The sequence below is a fragment of the Haliotis asinina genome, chromosome 8 (genome assembly GCF_037392515.1).
Source record: "Haliotis asinina isolate JCU_RB_2024 chromosome 8, JCU_Hal_asi_v2, whole genome shotgun sequence".
Taxonomy (NCBI): Eukaryota; Metazoa; Mollusca; class Gastropoda; order Lepetellida; family Haliotidae; genus Haliotis; species Haliotis asinina.
In genome coordinates, this window is record NC_090287.1 from 66,515,686 (window position 1) to 66,531,321 (window position 15,636).

At 41.4% G+C, this 15,636-nt stretch overlaps 1 protein-coding gene across 2 annotated transcripts in view; it reads left to right on the plus strand.

Moving 5' to 3' along the window:
• Window positions 1-13,647, plus strand: part of LOC137294423 (dnaJ homolog subfamily C member 4-like) — a 43,098-nt gene extending 29,451 nt beyond the window's left edge. For both annotated transcript variants that reach the window (XM_067825431.1, XM_067825432.1), the window contains exons 6-8: window positions 288-374; window positions 2,137-2,253; window positions 12,921-13,647. In XM_067825431.1, the coding sequence (XP_067681532.1) occupies window positions 288-374; window positions 2,137-2,245 (196 nt within the window). In that variant the 3' untranslated portion in view covers window positions 2,246-2,253; window positions 12,921-13,647. The remainder of the gene's footprint in view (window positions 1-287; window positions 375-2,136; window positions 2,254-12,920) is intronic.
• Window positions 13,648-15,636: the final 1,989 nt, after the last annotated feature.

Genomic DNA, 15,636 nt, shown 5'->3' on the forward strand with positions numbered 1-15,636 from the left:
CAACATTCTTATAGCATGAACGTATGCTTAGAATAATGTTGAAACTGCTTTGTACAGCGGTAAATGTTTATTATTTTCGTTTTTGTTTCGTTTTCCAGCTTATTTGTTATCACTGGGCTGTAGGAAGTGTGGTGTCTTGTTTGTGAAAACAGTTTCACATCTACCAGTACACTGAGATCACTAGGCTGTGGACATGTAACAGTACACTGATGGATGTTGTTTTGTAATCATCTGCTGCTAGGTTGGTCCTAACAGATTAGGACATGTCTTGGTATTGTCTGTTGCAGTAAAACTACAACGCTGCACAAAAACCATCTGGATGCCAGGGACATGAAGTTTCATGCGATGTACTCTCAAGCCAAAGAGCAGGCCAGGTCAGTAATCTCTGGTGGCATGGTAATACACAAGCATGGACATGTACTGTAAATCATGAAGTTAATGTGTCTGCTGGATCCCAGCCAAAAATTCAACTCAGTGTAAATGTGACAAGTTCAAATTAATATACTGAAACAGTAATTCACTGATGGGTATGCGTAGACGGTGTCAACAACCTTGCGGGCAGACAAGATGAAGATTGTAGATCTTGGGATATTGCCTGTCCGTATATGCAGAGTCTTGTTGCCCTGTTATACAATCGACAAGTGCAAAGATACTCCGCTGAGTCTGGACTTGCTTGAGTAGTCAGTGATGCCTTGCTTGAGTAGTCAGTGATGCCTTGCTTGAGTAGTCAGTGATGCTTTACTTGATTATTCAGTGATGCCTTGCTTGAATAATCAGTGATGCTTTACTTGATTAGTCAGTGATGCCTTGCTTGAATAATGAGTGATGCTTTACTTGATTAGTCAGTGATGCATTACTTGATTAGTCAGTGATGCTTTACTTGATTAGTCAGTGATGCCTTGCTTGATTAGTCAGTGATGCCTTGCTTGAATAATCAGTGATGCTTTACTTGATTAGTCAGTGATGCCTTGCTTGAATAATCAGTGATGCTTTACTTGATTAGTCAGTGATGCCTTGCTTGAATAATGAGTGATGCTTTACTTGATTAGTCAGTGATGCCTTGCTTGAATAATCAGTGATGCTTTACTTGATTAGTCAGTGATGCCTTGCTTGAGTAGTCAGTGATGCCTTGCTTGAGTAATCAGTTATGCTTTACTTAAGTAGTCAGTGATGCCATGCTTGAGTAATCAGTTATGCTTTACTTGAGTAGTCAGTGATGCCTTGTTTGAGTAATCAGTTATGCTTTACTTAAGTAGTCAGTGATGCCATGCTTGAGTAATCAGTTATGCTTTACTTGAGTAGTCAGTGATGCCTTGCTTGAGCAATCAGTTATGCTTTACTTGAGTAGTCAGTGATGCCTTGCTTGAGTAGTCAGTGATGCCTTGCTTGAGTAATCAGTTATGCTTTACTTGAGTAGTCAGTGATGCCTTGCTTGAGTAATCAGTTATGCTTTACTTAAGTAGTCAGTGATGCCATGCTTGAGTAATCAGTTATGCTTTACTTGAGTAGTCAGTGATGCCATGCTTGAGTAATCAGTTATGCTTTACTTGAGTAGTCAGTGATGCCTTGCTTGAGCAATCAGTTATGCTTTACTTGAGTAGTCAGTGATGCCTTGCTTGAGTAGTCAGTGATGCCTTGCTTGAGTAATCAGTTATGCTTTACTTGAGTAGTCAGTGATGCCTTGCTTGAGTAATCAGTTATGCTTTACTTGAGTAGTCAGTGATGCCATGCTTGAGTAGTCAGTGATGCCTTGCTTGAGTAATGAGTGATGCCTTGCTTGAGTAATGAGTGATGGCTTGCTTGAGTAATCAGTTATACTTTACTTAAGTAGTCAGTGATGCCTTGCTTGAGTAATGAGTGATGCTTGATGCTTAATGCTCTAGACCACAGCAACAATAGCTCAATAGATGTCCATTATGCAATTTCTAGTGTTTGAATGACAAATTGTTACCATTACCATAAGTCATGCCATCATGTTTACTGTCATTGTATATAAAATTTTCTGGAATTTCAATACCGTGAGCAATCAACACTTGTATCTTTCACATTTATTTCACATTCATGTTAATTTTATAACTTACATTATGCATACAGTATTTGCTCACTCAGTCCAAGTGTCCTTCTTGCTGTCTGCAGAATCAATGGTAATGAACTTCAACTAAAGATTCTCAAAGCAAGATTAAGTGGGAAACCTGAAGATGTCCAGTATGCAGAGATAGAGGCGTTCGGGGATAAGAAGAAATAAGAATTCAGGTGCTGTAATGTCTTGTGTGTTTAGTACACACAACAATCAGCGCTTAAGGTGCTGTAATGTGTGTAGTGCTGTGTAGTACCTGTAGTGTACTGTGTGTGTAGATATAGTACACAGATAACACAGGGTTCTAGGACCTGTAATGCAGTGTATGTGTAGCCATAAGACACAGATATCACAGGGTTGTAGGGCCTGTATTGTACTCTGTGTGTAGCAACAGTAGACAGATATCACAGGGGCCGGTAGTGTACTGTGTGTGTAGCTATAGTACACAGATAACAGAGTGTTCTTGTGCCTGTAGTGTACTGTGTTTGTAGCTATAGTACACAGATATCAGAGAGTTCTGTGGCCGGTAGTGTACTGTGTGTGTAGCTATAGTACACAGATATCAGAGAGTTCTTGTGCAGGTAGTGTACTGTGTGTGTAGCTATAGTACACAGATAACAGAGAGTTCTAGTGCCTATAGTGCACTGTATGTGTAGGTATAATACACAGATAACAGAGAGTTCTTGTGCCTGTAGTGTACTGTGTGTGTAGCTATAGTACACAGATAACAGAGAGTTCTAGTGCCTATAGTGCACTGTATGTGTAGGTATAATACACAGATAACAGAGAGTTCTTGTGCCTGTAGTGTACTGTGTGTGTAGCTATAGTACACAGATAACAGAGTTCTAGTGCCTTTAGTGCACTGTATGTGTAGGTATAATACACAGATAACAGAGAGTTCTTGTGCCTGTAGTGTACTGTGTGTGTAGCTATAGTACACAGATAACAGAGTGTTCTAGTGCCTTTAGTGCACTGTATGTGTAGGTATAATACACAGATAACAGAGAGTTCTGTGGCCGGTAGTGTACTGTGTGTGTAGCTATAGTACACAGATATCAGAGAGTTCTTGTGCAGGTAGTGTACTGTGTGTGTAGCTATAGTACACAGATAACAGAGAGTTCTAGTGCCTATAGTGCACTGTATGTGTAGGTATAATACACAGATAACAGAGAGTTCTTGTGCCTGTAGTGTAGTGTGTGTGTAGCTATAGTACACAGATAACAGAGAGTTCTAGTGCCTATAGTGCACTGTATGTGTAGGTATAATACACAGATAACGGAGAGTTTTTGTGTCTGTAGTGTAGTGTGTGTGTAGCTATAGTACACAGATAACAGAGTTTTAGTGCCTTTAGTGCACTGTATGTGTAGGTATAATACACAGATAACAGAGAGTTCTTGTGCCTGTAGTGTACTGTGTGTGTAGCTATAGTACACAGATAACAGAGAGTTCTAGTGCCTATAGTGCACTGTATGTGTAGGTATAATACACAGATAACGGAGAGTTTTTGTGTCTGTAGTGTAGTGTGTGTGTAGCTATAGTACACAGATAACAGAGTTCTAGTGCCTTTAGTGCACTGTATGTGTAGGTATAATACACAGATAACAGAGAGTTCTTGTGCCTGTAGTGTACTGTGTGGTTGGTTGTGTTATGATGTTTTGCATGTTTTCCAGGACTTGTTACCAAATTGTAAATGCTTCAATTTGAGTCAGTCACCATTCCTACAGTAATATGTTTTTGGCAAATCCAAAATGTATGTGCCCAAAATGTCCGGTGCTGTTTCTGCAAACATTCTTATGCCATATTGCTGGGCTATTTCTGAGTGCAGTGTAAAATTAAACTCACTCACTCTAAATTTTCTAGTTTACTTCATAAATTGTTAAATATATACCTCTGCCATCTTTATCCATCATTTTGATGTAAAAAATATCCCAATACATCACAAACATAAGTGCACTTCACTGGTTTGACTTATATGGGAAATTCTGTTTTCTGTGATATCAACCACTCACTGTCAGGCAACAATGTTACAAAACACAGCCTAAATCTTGTCCTTTTTGACATATTAAATCACCATTCACCATGTTTGGGAGTGTTTGTAAAATCATGTTGGTATGTTGGGTGTGTTATACTAATTGCATCATCTATAATTCCCTCTCTCTTCAGTACATGAAGATTACTCATATATATTACAAGCAAGCGTCAAATGATCTTTGCTATCAAGCAAAGTGTCCGTACAGTGTGATGCTTTCACTGATTCATGCACACAGATATTGTGAGAATATTTGGGGTTATTATCTTATCATATTTATTCATGTACAATCAAAAAATTAAATTCAACATACTCAGGGCAGTGGACATTGTATCTTTGGAAAGTCAGTCATTAGTTGTGATGTCATGTGCCAACATCGTTGTACATAATTGATACTTTCCTGCAGGTGATGTGTTCTGAATGAAAAGAGGAACCTTCTGTCTATTTTCCTGCTCAAAGTTTCTTTTGTAATACAAAATTTGTGGATCTTTTGCTTAATGTTTCCTGCAGATATATTTATATATCCATGTCCTGTTGGTATTGTGTACAGTAGGGGTGCAGCCTGTTGGTTATAACAGTAGTTTCTTATGCTGAACACCTGGGTTCCTCACATGGATACGTTCTGTGGAGTCCAGTTCTGGTGTCCCCAGCTGTCATATTGTTGTAGTATTGTTAACAGTGGTGTCATATCATACTGCCTCATTCAGTAGAAACTGTCACCAAAGTGCATCAACTAAGGGGGATAACTCTTACTTGTTTAGCTCAACACTTTTTTATTCAACACATGAAATTTGATTGTATAATTTGAAACGTAATGTATTAACTAATCCTATTGTTTACAATATGGAAATAAGTGCTGTTTTACCTGTGAACTTCCCCTTTTACATCTCAGTCTATACTGCCTGGATGTCACAAGTGTTGAATGATGAAGTGATTTTATGAGAGTTTCAGTAAGTCTGTGCACATGATGCAGCTGGAATTCACAACGAGGGATCACAGCAGGGAAGACTGCTGTACTTGTAGCACTTGGTTCTCCAGTCCAGACGTGCTGGAGAAATATGTTCACATTGTTGCAATAAAGGGGAATTACAGGTGAAGCATGTTTGTATAATGCCACAACTATATGCATCTGTCTCTACTTCAGAAAACATCCCCTCTGACTACATGCCACCAGCACTTGTGCATACATACATCCCTGACTACATGCCACCAGTATTTGTGTATACATACATCCCTGACTACATGCCACCAGTATTTGTGCATACATAAATCCCTGACTACATACCACCAGCATTTGTGTATACATACATCTCTGACTACATGCCACCAGTATTTGTGTATACATACATCTCTGACTACATGCCACCGGCACTTGTGCATACATAAATCCCTGACTACATGCCACCAGCACTTGTGTATACATACATCCCTGACTACATGCTACCAGCACTTGTGTATACATACATCCCCTCTGACTACATGCCACCAGCACTTGTGTGTACATAGATCCCTGACTACATGCCACCAGTATTTGTGCATACATACATCCCTGACTACATGCCCCCAGCACTTGTGCATACATAAATCCCTGACTACATGCCACCAGCACTTGTGTATACATACATCCCTGACTACATGCCACCAGCACTTGTGTATACATACATCCCCTCTGACTACATGCCACCAGCACTTGTGTGTACATAGATCCCTGACTACATGCCACCAGTATTTGTGCATACATACATCCCTGACTACATGCCCCCAGCACTTGTGCATACATAAATCCCTGACTACATGCCACCAGCACTTGTGTATACGTACATCCCCTCTGACTACATGCCACCAGCACTTGTGTATACATACATCCCTGACTACATGCCACCAGTATTTGTGTATACATACATCCCTGACTACATGCCACCAGCACTTGTGTACACATACATCCCCACTGACTACAGGCCTCCAGTTCCAAATGCATTCCTGTGCTTCAAATACTCGATAACACCCAGAAATTGGCCAACATATGATGTTTATCTCCTAACTATAGACCACAGGTACTTGTGTATACATACATCCCCACTGACTATAGACCACAGGTACTTGTGTATGCCTACATCCCCACTGACTAAAGACCACAGGTACTTGTGTATACATACATCCCCACTGACTATAGACCACAGGTACTTGTGTATGCCTACATCCCCACTGACTATAGACCACAGGTACTTGTGTATACATACATCCCCACTGAAAATATAGACTACAGGTACTTGTGTATGCCTACATTCCCACTGACTATAGACCACACGTACTTGTGTATACCTACATCCCCACTGACTATAAACCACAGGTACTTGTGTATGCCTACATCCCCACTGAAAATATAGACTACAGGTACTTGTGTATGCCTACATCCCCACTGACTATAGACCACAGGTACTTGTGTATACATACATCCCCACTGAAAATATAGACTACAGGTACTTGTGTATGCCTACATTCCCACTGACTATAGACCACACGTACTTGTGTATACCTACATCCCCACTGACTATAGACCACAGGTACTTGTGTATACCTACATCCCCACTGACTATAGACCACAGGTACTTGTGTATACATACATCCCCACTGACTATAGACCACAGGTACTTGTGTATACATACATCCCCACTGACTATAGACCACAGGTACTTGTGTATACATACATCCCCACTGACTATAGACCACAGGTACTTGTGTATACATACATCCCCACTGACTATAGACCACAGGTACTTGTGTATACATACATCCCAAATGACTATAGACCTCAGGTACTTGTGTATGCCTACATCCCCACTGACTATAGACCACAGGTACTTGTGTATGCCTACATCCCCACTGACTATAGACCACATGTACTTGTGTATACATACATTCCCACTGACTATAGACCACAGGTACTTGTGTATGCCTACATCCCCACTGACTATAGACCACAGGTACTTGTGTATGCCTACATTCCCATCCCCAGCTGTGGTATGAGTATTTTGGAGTGGAGTAGAGTTGTCAAAGCTGTCAGTGTGAATCGAGAGGCTGACAGGCTGAGACTGTAAATTCAACCCTGACAGGTGTTAGCAGTGGTCACATTGTTGTCGTGTCTTTTCTACAAGTTTAATGTCTGCTTGTTACCTGTTGTAGTGAGGCAATTAAGTGTAATTTAGTTGTGGGCTGGCACAGGTGTGTGTACAAGTTCGGTCTGCACTTTGTCAGTAACTGTTTCATGTGGTACACATTATCAGACAGAGGAAAAATATTTCATGTCATCATTTATGTCAGAGTTGTATATGGTTTTCACTATGTGAAGTGATGCTTCTAGCTGTTAATGATTGTCTGAGGTTTTTCACTGTGTGAAGTGGAGCATCCAGCTGTACATGGTTGTCTAAGGGTTTTCACTATGTGAAGTGATGCTTCTAGCTGTACATGGTCATCTGAGGGTTTTCACTATGTGAAGTGATGATCTAGCTGTACATGGTTGTCTGAGGGTTTTCACTATGTGAAGTGATGCTTCTAGCTGTACATGGTTGTCTAAGGGTTTTCACTATGTGAAGTGATGCTTCTAGCTGTGCATGGTTGTCTGAGGGTTTTCACTATGTGAAGTGATGCTTCTAGCTGTACATGGTTGTCTAAGGGTTTTCACTATGTGAAGTGATGCTTCTAGCTGTGCATGGTTGTCTGAGGGTTTTCACTATGTGAAGTGATGCTTCTAGCTGTACATGGTTGTCTGAGGGTTTTCACTATGTGAAGTGATGCTTCTAGCTGTACATGGTTGCCTAAGGGTTTTCACTATGTGAAGTGATGCTTCTGGCTGTGCATGGTTGTCTGATGGTTTTCACTATGTGAAGTGATGCTTCTAGCTGTGCATGGTTGTCTGAGGGTTTTCACTATGTGAAGTGATGCTTCTAGCTGTACATGGTTGTCTGAGGGTTTTCACTATGTGAAGTGATGCTTCTAGCTGTACATGGTTGCCTAAGGGTTTTCACTATGTGAAGTGATGCTTCTAGTCTGAGGGTTTTCAATATGTGAAGTGATGCTTTTACCTGTACATGGTTGTCTGAGGGCTTTCACCATGTGAAGTGATGCTTCTAGCTGTTAATGATTGTCTGAGGTTTTTCACTATGTGAAGTGGAGCATCCAGCTGTACATGGTTGTCTGAAAGTCTTCACTGTGTGATGTGATGCACCCATATGTACATGGTTGTCTGAGGGTTTTCACTATGTGAATTGAGGCTTTTATGCGTACATGGTTGTCTGAGGGTTTTCACTGTGTGAAGTGATGCTTCTAGCTGTACATTGTTATCTGTGGGTTTTCACTCGCTTTTTGCTGCTAGCTGTACATGGTTGTCTAACTGATGCTTTTACCTGTACATGGTACATGGTTGTCTGAGGGTTTTCACTGTGTGAAGTGATGCTTCTAGCTGTACATGGTTGTCTGAAGGTCTTCACTGTGTTGAATGATACTTGTAGTGGGAGTTTTCCACATGGCTGACAATGAAAGTGTCCCATCAACCGAGGCAGTCTGCGACTCTGCCTTTCATTAGCTTCACTTGCTGTACCCTTTGCAGATATATCAGCCCAAGTGAGTAGATTATGTTTTATTGGATTTGGTTTCTAAACATGATTAGAAACACTGTGTATATGTAATGTTTTTACTGATTTATGATAGTGTCTTTTGAAGTGTGCAGCCATGGATGGTGTGTGCAGCCAGGTCATGATGACATCAGCAGGCAGGTGTGCGGCTACATGCATATCTAGTGTAGCAACCATTATATAGTAGTGTGTGGCCCACAGCATAAACCATGCCTCCCTTTTACCTCGTCTCTGATGTCAACATTGGAATTTCAACATGGCTGCCAGGTTGACATCACTGGTAATAAACAAAAGTGATAAAAATCTTTTCAAGAGCGAGAACCTTTACGGCTGAGATGGTCACTGTCCTTAGTTCCAAGTATGTTAAAAATGATCAGAAATTGAATGTTGCACTGTTGCCGCACTGTTGCAGAATATAAGACAAACAGAAATACCTTGTAAGAAACTGTTTGACAATGAAGTTGAAGCTGCTTGCTTCCACCACTGTCAGATAGATTTTTGACTGTTATCATCCTGCTTGGCAGTGATACAAGAGTTCGTATCAAAAGACTGCACTCATGAAATAAAAGAATTTCTTATCCATGAAGTTTGTCAGTATTGTATTTTCTAATGTTATTCATCAGACGTTTTCCATTTCAACTATCATGACATTTGATACCTTGAGTTAGTTTTGGGTCTTAACATCTTCTGTTAGTTTTGCGTCTTCTTGTCTAGTGAGTCCCCTAGTTTAGAATATCCTCCTGTGTCAAGAGTCCCCAAGTGCAATAAATTCTCCTTTCTAGTGAGTCCCCTAGTGTAGTAAATCCTCCTTAGTTTGAATTCTTATGTCTAGTGTGTCCCCTAGTGTAGTGAATCCTCCTGTCTAGTGAGTCCCCTAGTATAGTGAATCCTTGTGTCTAGTGAGTCCCCTAGTATAGTGAATCCTCCTGTCTAGTGAGTCCCCTAGTATAGTGAATCCTCCTGTCTAATGAGTCCCCTAGTATAGTGAATCCTCCTGTCTAATGAGTCCCCTAGTATAGTGAATCCTCCTGTCTAGTGAGTCCCCTAGTGTAGTGAATCCTCCTGTCTAGTGAGTCCCCTAGTGTAGTAAATCCTCCTTTATTTTTAATTCTTATGTCTAGTGAGTCCCCTAGTATAGTGAATCCTCGTGTCTAGTGAGTCCCCTAGTATAGTGAATCCTTGTGTCTAGTGAGTCCCCTAGTATAGTGAATCCTCCTGTCTAGTGAGTCCCCTAGTATAGTGAATCCTCCTGTCTAGTGAGTCCCCTAGTATAGTGAATCCTCCTGTCTAGTGAGTCCCCTAGTATAGTGAATCCTCCTGTCTAGTGAGTCCCCTAGTATAGTGAATCCTTGTGTCTAATGAGTCCCCTAGTTTAGTGAATCCTCCTGTCTAGTGAGTCCCCTAGTATAGTGAATCCTGTCTAATGAGTCCCCTAGTGTAGTGAATCCTCCTGTCTAGTGAGTACCCTAGTATAGTGAATCCTCGTGTCTAATGAGTCCCCTAGTATAGTGAATCCTTGTGTCTAGTGAGTCCCCTAGTATATTGAATCCTCCTGTCTAATGAGTCCCCTAGTTTAGTGAATCCTCCTGTCTAATGAGTCCCCTAGTGTAGTAAATCGTCCTTTATTTTGAATTCTTATGTCTAGTGAGTCCCCTAGTGTAGTAAATCTTCCTTTATTTTGAATTCTTATGTCTAGTGAGTCCCCTAGTGTAGTGAATCCTCCTGTCTAATGAGTCCCCTAGTATAGTGAATCCTCCTGTCTAGTGAGTCCCCTAGTGTAGTGAATCCTCCTGTCTAGTGAGTCCCCTAGTATAGTGAATCTTCCTATCTAGTGAGTCCCCTAGTATAGTGAATCCTTGCGTCTAGTGAGTCCCCTAGTAGTGTGAATCCTCCTGTCTAGTGAGTCCCCTAGTATAGTGAATCCTCCTATCTATTGAGTCCCCTAGTGTAGTAAATCTTCCTTTATTTTGAATTCTTATGTCTAGTGAGTCCCCTAGTGTAGTGAATCCTCCTGTCTAATGAGTCCCCTAGTATAGTGAATCCTCCTGTCTAGTGAGTCCCCTAGTGTAGTGAATCCTCCTGTCTAGTGAGTCCCCTAGTATAGTGAATCTTCCTATCTAGTGAGTCCCCTAGTATAGTGAATCCTTGCGTCTAGTGAGTCCCCTAGTAGTGTGAATCCTCCTGTCTAGTGAGTCCCCTAGTATAGTGAATCCTCCTATCTATTGAGTCCCCTAGTATAGTGAATCCTTGTGTCTAGTGAGTCCCCTAGTATAGTGAATCCTCCTGTCTAGTGAGTCCCCTAGTATAGTGATTCCTCCTGTCTAATGAGTCCCCTAGTTTAGTGAATCCTCCTGTCTAGTGAGTCCCCTAGTATAGTGAATCCTCCTGTCTAGTGAGTCCCCTAGTATAGTGAATCCTCCTGTCTAGTGAGTCCCCTAGTATAGTGAATCCTCCTGTCTAGTGAGTCCCCTAGTGTAGTGAATCTTCCTGTCTAGTGAGTTCCCTCCTTTCTTTTGAATTCTTCTGTCTAGTGAGTTCCCTAATCTGGTGTGTTTCCTGTCTAGTGAACCCTCCAGACTAATGAATCCCACTGCCTTGTTAGTCCCCCAATCTGGTGTGTTCCCTGTCGAGTGAAACCTCCTGTCTAATGAATCCCACTGTCTTGTGAGTCCCCTAATCTGATGTGTTCCCTGTCGAGTGAATCCTTCTGTCTAATGAATCCCACTGCCTTGTGAGTCCCCTAATCTGGTGTGTTCCCTGTCTAGTGAATCCTCCTGTCTAATGAATCCATTTGTCTTGTGAGTCCCCTAATCTGGTGTGTTCCCTGTCGAGTGAATCCTTCTGTCTAATGAATCCCACTGCCTTGTGAGTCCCCTAATCTGGTGTGTTCCCTGTCTAGTGAATCCTCCTGTCTAATGAATCCATTTGTCTTGTGAGTCCCCTAATCTGGTGTGTTCCCTGTCTAGTGAAACCTCCTGTCTAATGAATCCCACTGTCTTGTGAGTCCCCTAATCTGGTGTGTTCCCTGTCTAGTGAATCATCATGTCTAATGAATCCATTTGTCTTGTGAGTCCCCAATCCCTGTACAGGGAATCCTCCTTTCTTCTGGATCCTTCTGACTATTGAGTCCCACTAATCACCTGTCTAGTGAATCCGTCTGTCTATGAAATCCTCTTTTCTACTGTGACTCCTGTAAGAGAGTCCCTGTGTAATGAATCCTCTTGTCTAGTGTGTCCAGTTTTGTGAGTACCCTGTGTCTGCTGATACTGCACCCTATTTGCATTGTATACAAGAATGTAGCTATTGAAATTTAAACAAACTCATGAATAAAAACTTGTTTTTGTGGCCATGTTGTGTATGTTTGTGAGTGAGGGAGAGGGGAGTCACTGAGATTACTGACGCCTGTGATGCATGAAGTAGGATCCCACCAGGAGCACTCGTAAACTGATCACCTCATTGTTCCTCTGCTGCCGCTCTCAGCAAGACAAATCTCGAAAGTGAAAAGCGATTGAGCGTGGTGTACAGGGCAGTTTTCCCCCTCATCGCGCCTCTATACAGTCTGGGTGATTTATGCCTTTACACTGGGTCCCGGCCGACTTGTGCACAATTACCATATTGATACAACCCACAATATCACATTCTTACATGAAAGGTGTGTTTTACAGAAAAACTGTGGTGCTCCTGACTCGTACAAACGGTGATGAATGCAAGCTTTGTAGCAACACTTGATGACAAGAATACCCTCTTTGGGCTGTAGAATTTGTCAGCAATTGTTGAGGGGATGAATGGGGAGGAAATAAAGATTACGCAAATTGACATATGATTTATATGTGTAGAGGCTGGATTCCCATGTTGCAGTACATGATGATGTGACACCTGCACACATGCACTTTCTTTACATTCCACTTCAAGACAAGAGAAATGGCTCATTTTACCCTCTTTAGACAGCAGATTGAACAAGAATTTGTAAATTACTTGTTTTTTAAAAAGCACTTACAGCTTTTGAACAAACTATTTATGTTCAACCTAAAGAATGCATTTGCATAAAGCTCCGAACAGTGTATACTTTGAGAAAATTATCTTACATTATGGAATGACTCATCATGCTTACAATGTACATGTTTAATAGGTCCAAGAATGATGTTGAAAACCATTATGTGATAATTATGCCGGTTGTTTGCAGGGCCTGTAGGATCCTTTCATGATTCCTGTGACACTGTGGCAACATGGATGCTGACAGACAGTGGTGTACACTTGGTTTTGTACCTGACATCGTTGGACACTGTTAGTCACTGGCAGCTAATGTCAGACTTGATTGGGCATCTCCGTTTTTCACTTTTGAAAAAAACTGTGTGGTATTTTTCACATAGGCGTGTTATACTTGCATCAGATTACTTTGGTTATGGCAGTGACATGTCACTATATTGAGGTGTTTAGTAGCCACACATGATAAACTCTGAAAAGGCAAGAAAATTATCATGAGTGTGTGTAAGTACACTTATGGAAACCAGAGATACAAACATATCTTTAGATGTGGAAACCAGATACAAACACATTATTAGATGTGGAAACCAGATACAAACACATCTTTAGATGTGGAAACCAGATGCAAACACATTTTTAGGTGTGGAAACCAGATACAAACACAACTGTAGATGTGGAAACCAGATGCAAAGACATCTGCAGATGTGGAACCCAGATACAAACACATCTGTAGATGTTGAAACCAGATACAAACACATCTGGAGATGTGGAAACCAGTTGTAAACAGATCTGTCCAGACAAATTGTGCAGAAATATCGTTATTGTGGAAAATACTTCAACCACCAAAACCCAAATTAGGAACCTTGCTGTACAGCCAAAACAAAATCCTGCTTTGTAAAGGGTAGGCAATAAAAATATAGTATTTATATCTTTGTCTTTTAGAATTTTTATTTTGTACATGAATGATTTTGTGTGAAATTTGGAAGAGACCAGTGTGAATTCATTATCACACTTCTTCTGCCTTGGTGTAATATTGCTGAGTGCAGCATAAACCTTAACTCACTGACTTACTCTTCTGCCTTGGTGATCCTCTTGGTATTATAATACTGGGTGAAAGCCACGTGGTATAAGTCTGTTATCCATCAGCCAGAAGTAATAACTCATTCCATAACCATTGCTTGTCATACACAGGTGTGGTTGTACAAAGCAATCTTAACACTCTGGTGATCAGAACATAATGCAGACTGTGGACACTCTTAGCACTAAGGATGTTTTGTAACAGCAACAAGGCCAGAACTATGACCAACAGTGCTTTTCACACCAGACAAATACCAAGACCAAATGTGCTTATGAAGCCCCACACTGGAGGAGTCTAAGACACCCCAAAATACCAAAACCACCAGTGGTTATCATACTAGGCCACCACCAAAACCACCAGTGGTTATCATACTGGGCCACCACCAAAACCACCAGTGGTTATCATACTGGGCCACCACCAAAACCACCAGTGGTTATCATACTGGGCCACCACCAAAACCACCAGTGGTTATCATACTGGGCCACCACCAAAACCACCAGTGGTTATCATACTGGGCCACCACCAAAACCACCAGTGGTTATCATACTGGGCCACCACCAAAACCACCAGTGGTTATCATACTAGGCCACCACCAAAACCACCAGTGGTTATCATACTGGGCCACCACCAAAACCACCAGTGGTTATCATACTGGGCCACCACCAAAACCACCAGTGGTTATCATACTGGGCCACCACCAAAACCACCAGTGGTTATCATACTGGGCCACCACCAAAACCACCAGTGGTTATCATACTGGGCCACCACCAAAACCACCAGTGGTTATCATACTGGGCCACCACCAAAACCACCAGTGGTTATCATACTAGGCCACCACCAAAACCACCAGTGGTTATCATACTGGGCCACCACCAAAACCACCAGTGGTTATCATACTGGGCCACCACCAAAACCACCAGTGGTTATCATACTAGGCCACCACCAAAACCACCAGTGGTTATCATACTGGGCCACCACCAAAACCACCAGTGGTTATCATACTGGGCCACCACCAAAACCACCAGTGGTTATCATACTGGGCCACCACCAAAACCACCAGTGGTTATCATACTGGGCCACCACCAAAACCACCAGTGGTTATCATACTAGGCCACCACCAAAACCACCAGTGGTTATCATACTGGGCCACCACCAAAACCACCAGTGGTTATCATACTAGGCCACCACCAAAACCACCAGTGGTTATCATACTAGCCCAGTACTCTCATACCCTATGAGACAGGTTAGATTACTTCAGCACCTTGGAAATTGGTGAACAATTGTTTTACCAATCCCTCACCACATCACCTCTCATGTAGTAACATGGAGAGATTATCATACTACTCATGTAGTAACATGGAGAGATTATCATACTACTCATGTAGTAACATGGAGAGATTATCATACTACTCATGTAGTAACATGGAGAGATTATCATACTACTCATGTAGTAACATGGAGAGATTATCATACTACTCATGTAGTAACATGGAGAGATTATCATACTACTCATGTAGTAACATGGAGAGATTATCATACTACTCATGTAGTAACATGGAGAGATTATCATACTACTCATGTAGTAACATGGAGAGATTATCATACTACTCATGTAGTAACATGGAGAGATTATCATACTACTCATGTAGTAACATGGAGAGATTATCATACTACTCATGTAGTAACATGGAGAGATTATCATACTACTCATGTAGTAACATGGAGAGATTATCATACTACTCATGTAGTAACATGGAGAGATTATCATACTACTCATGTAGTAACATGGAGAGATTATCATACTACTCATGTAGTAACATGGAGAGATTATCATACT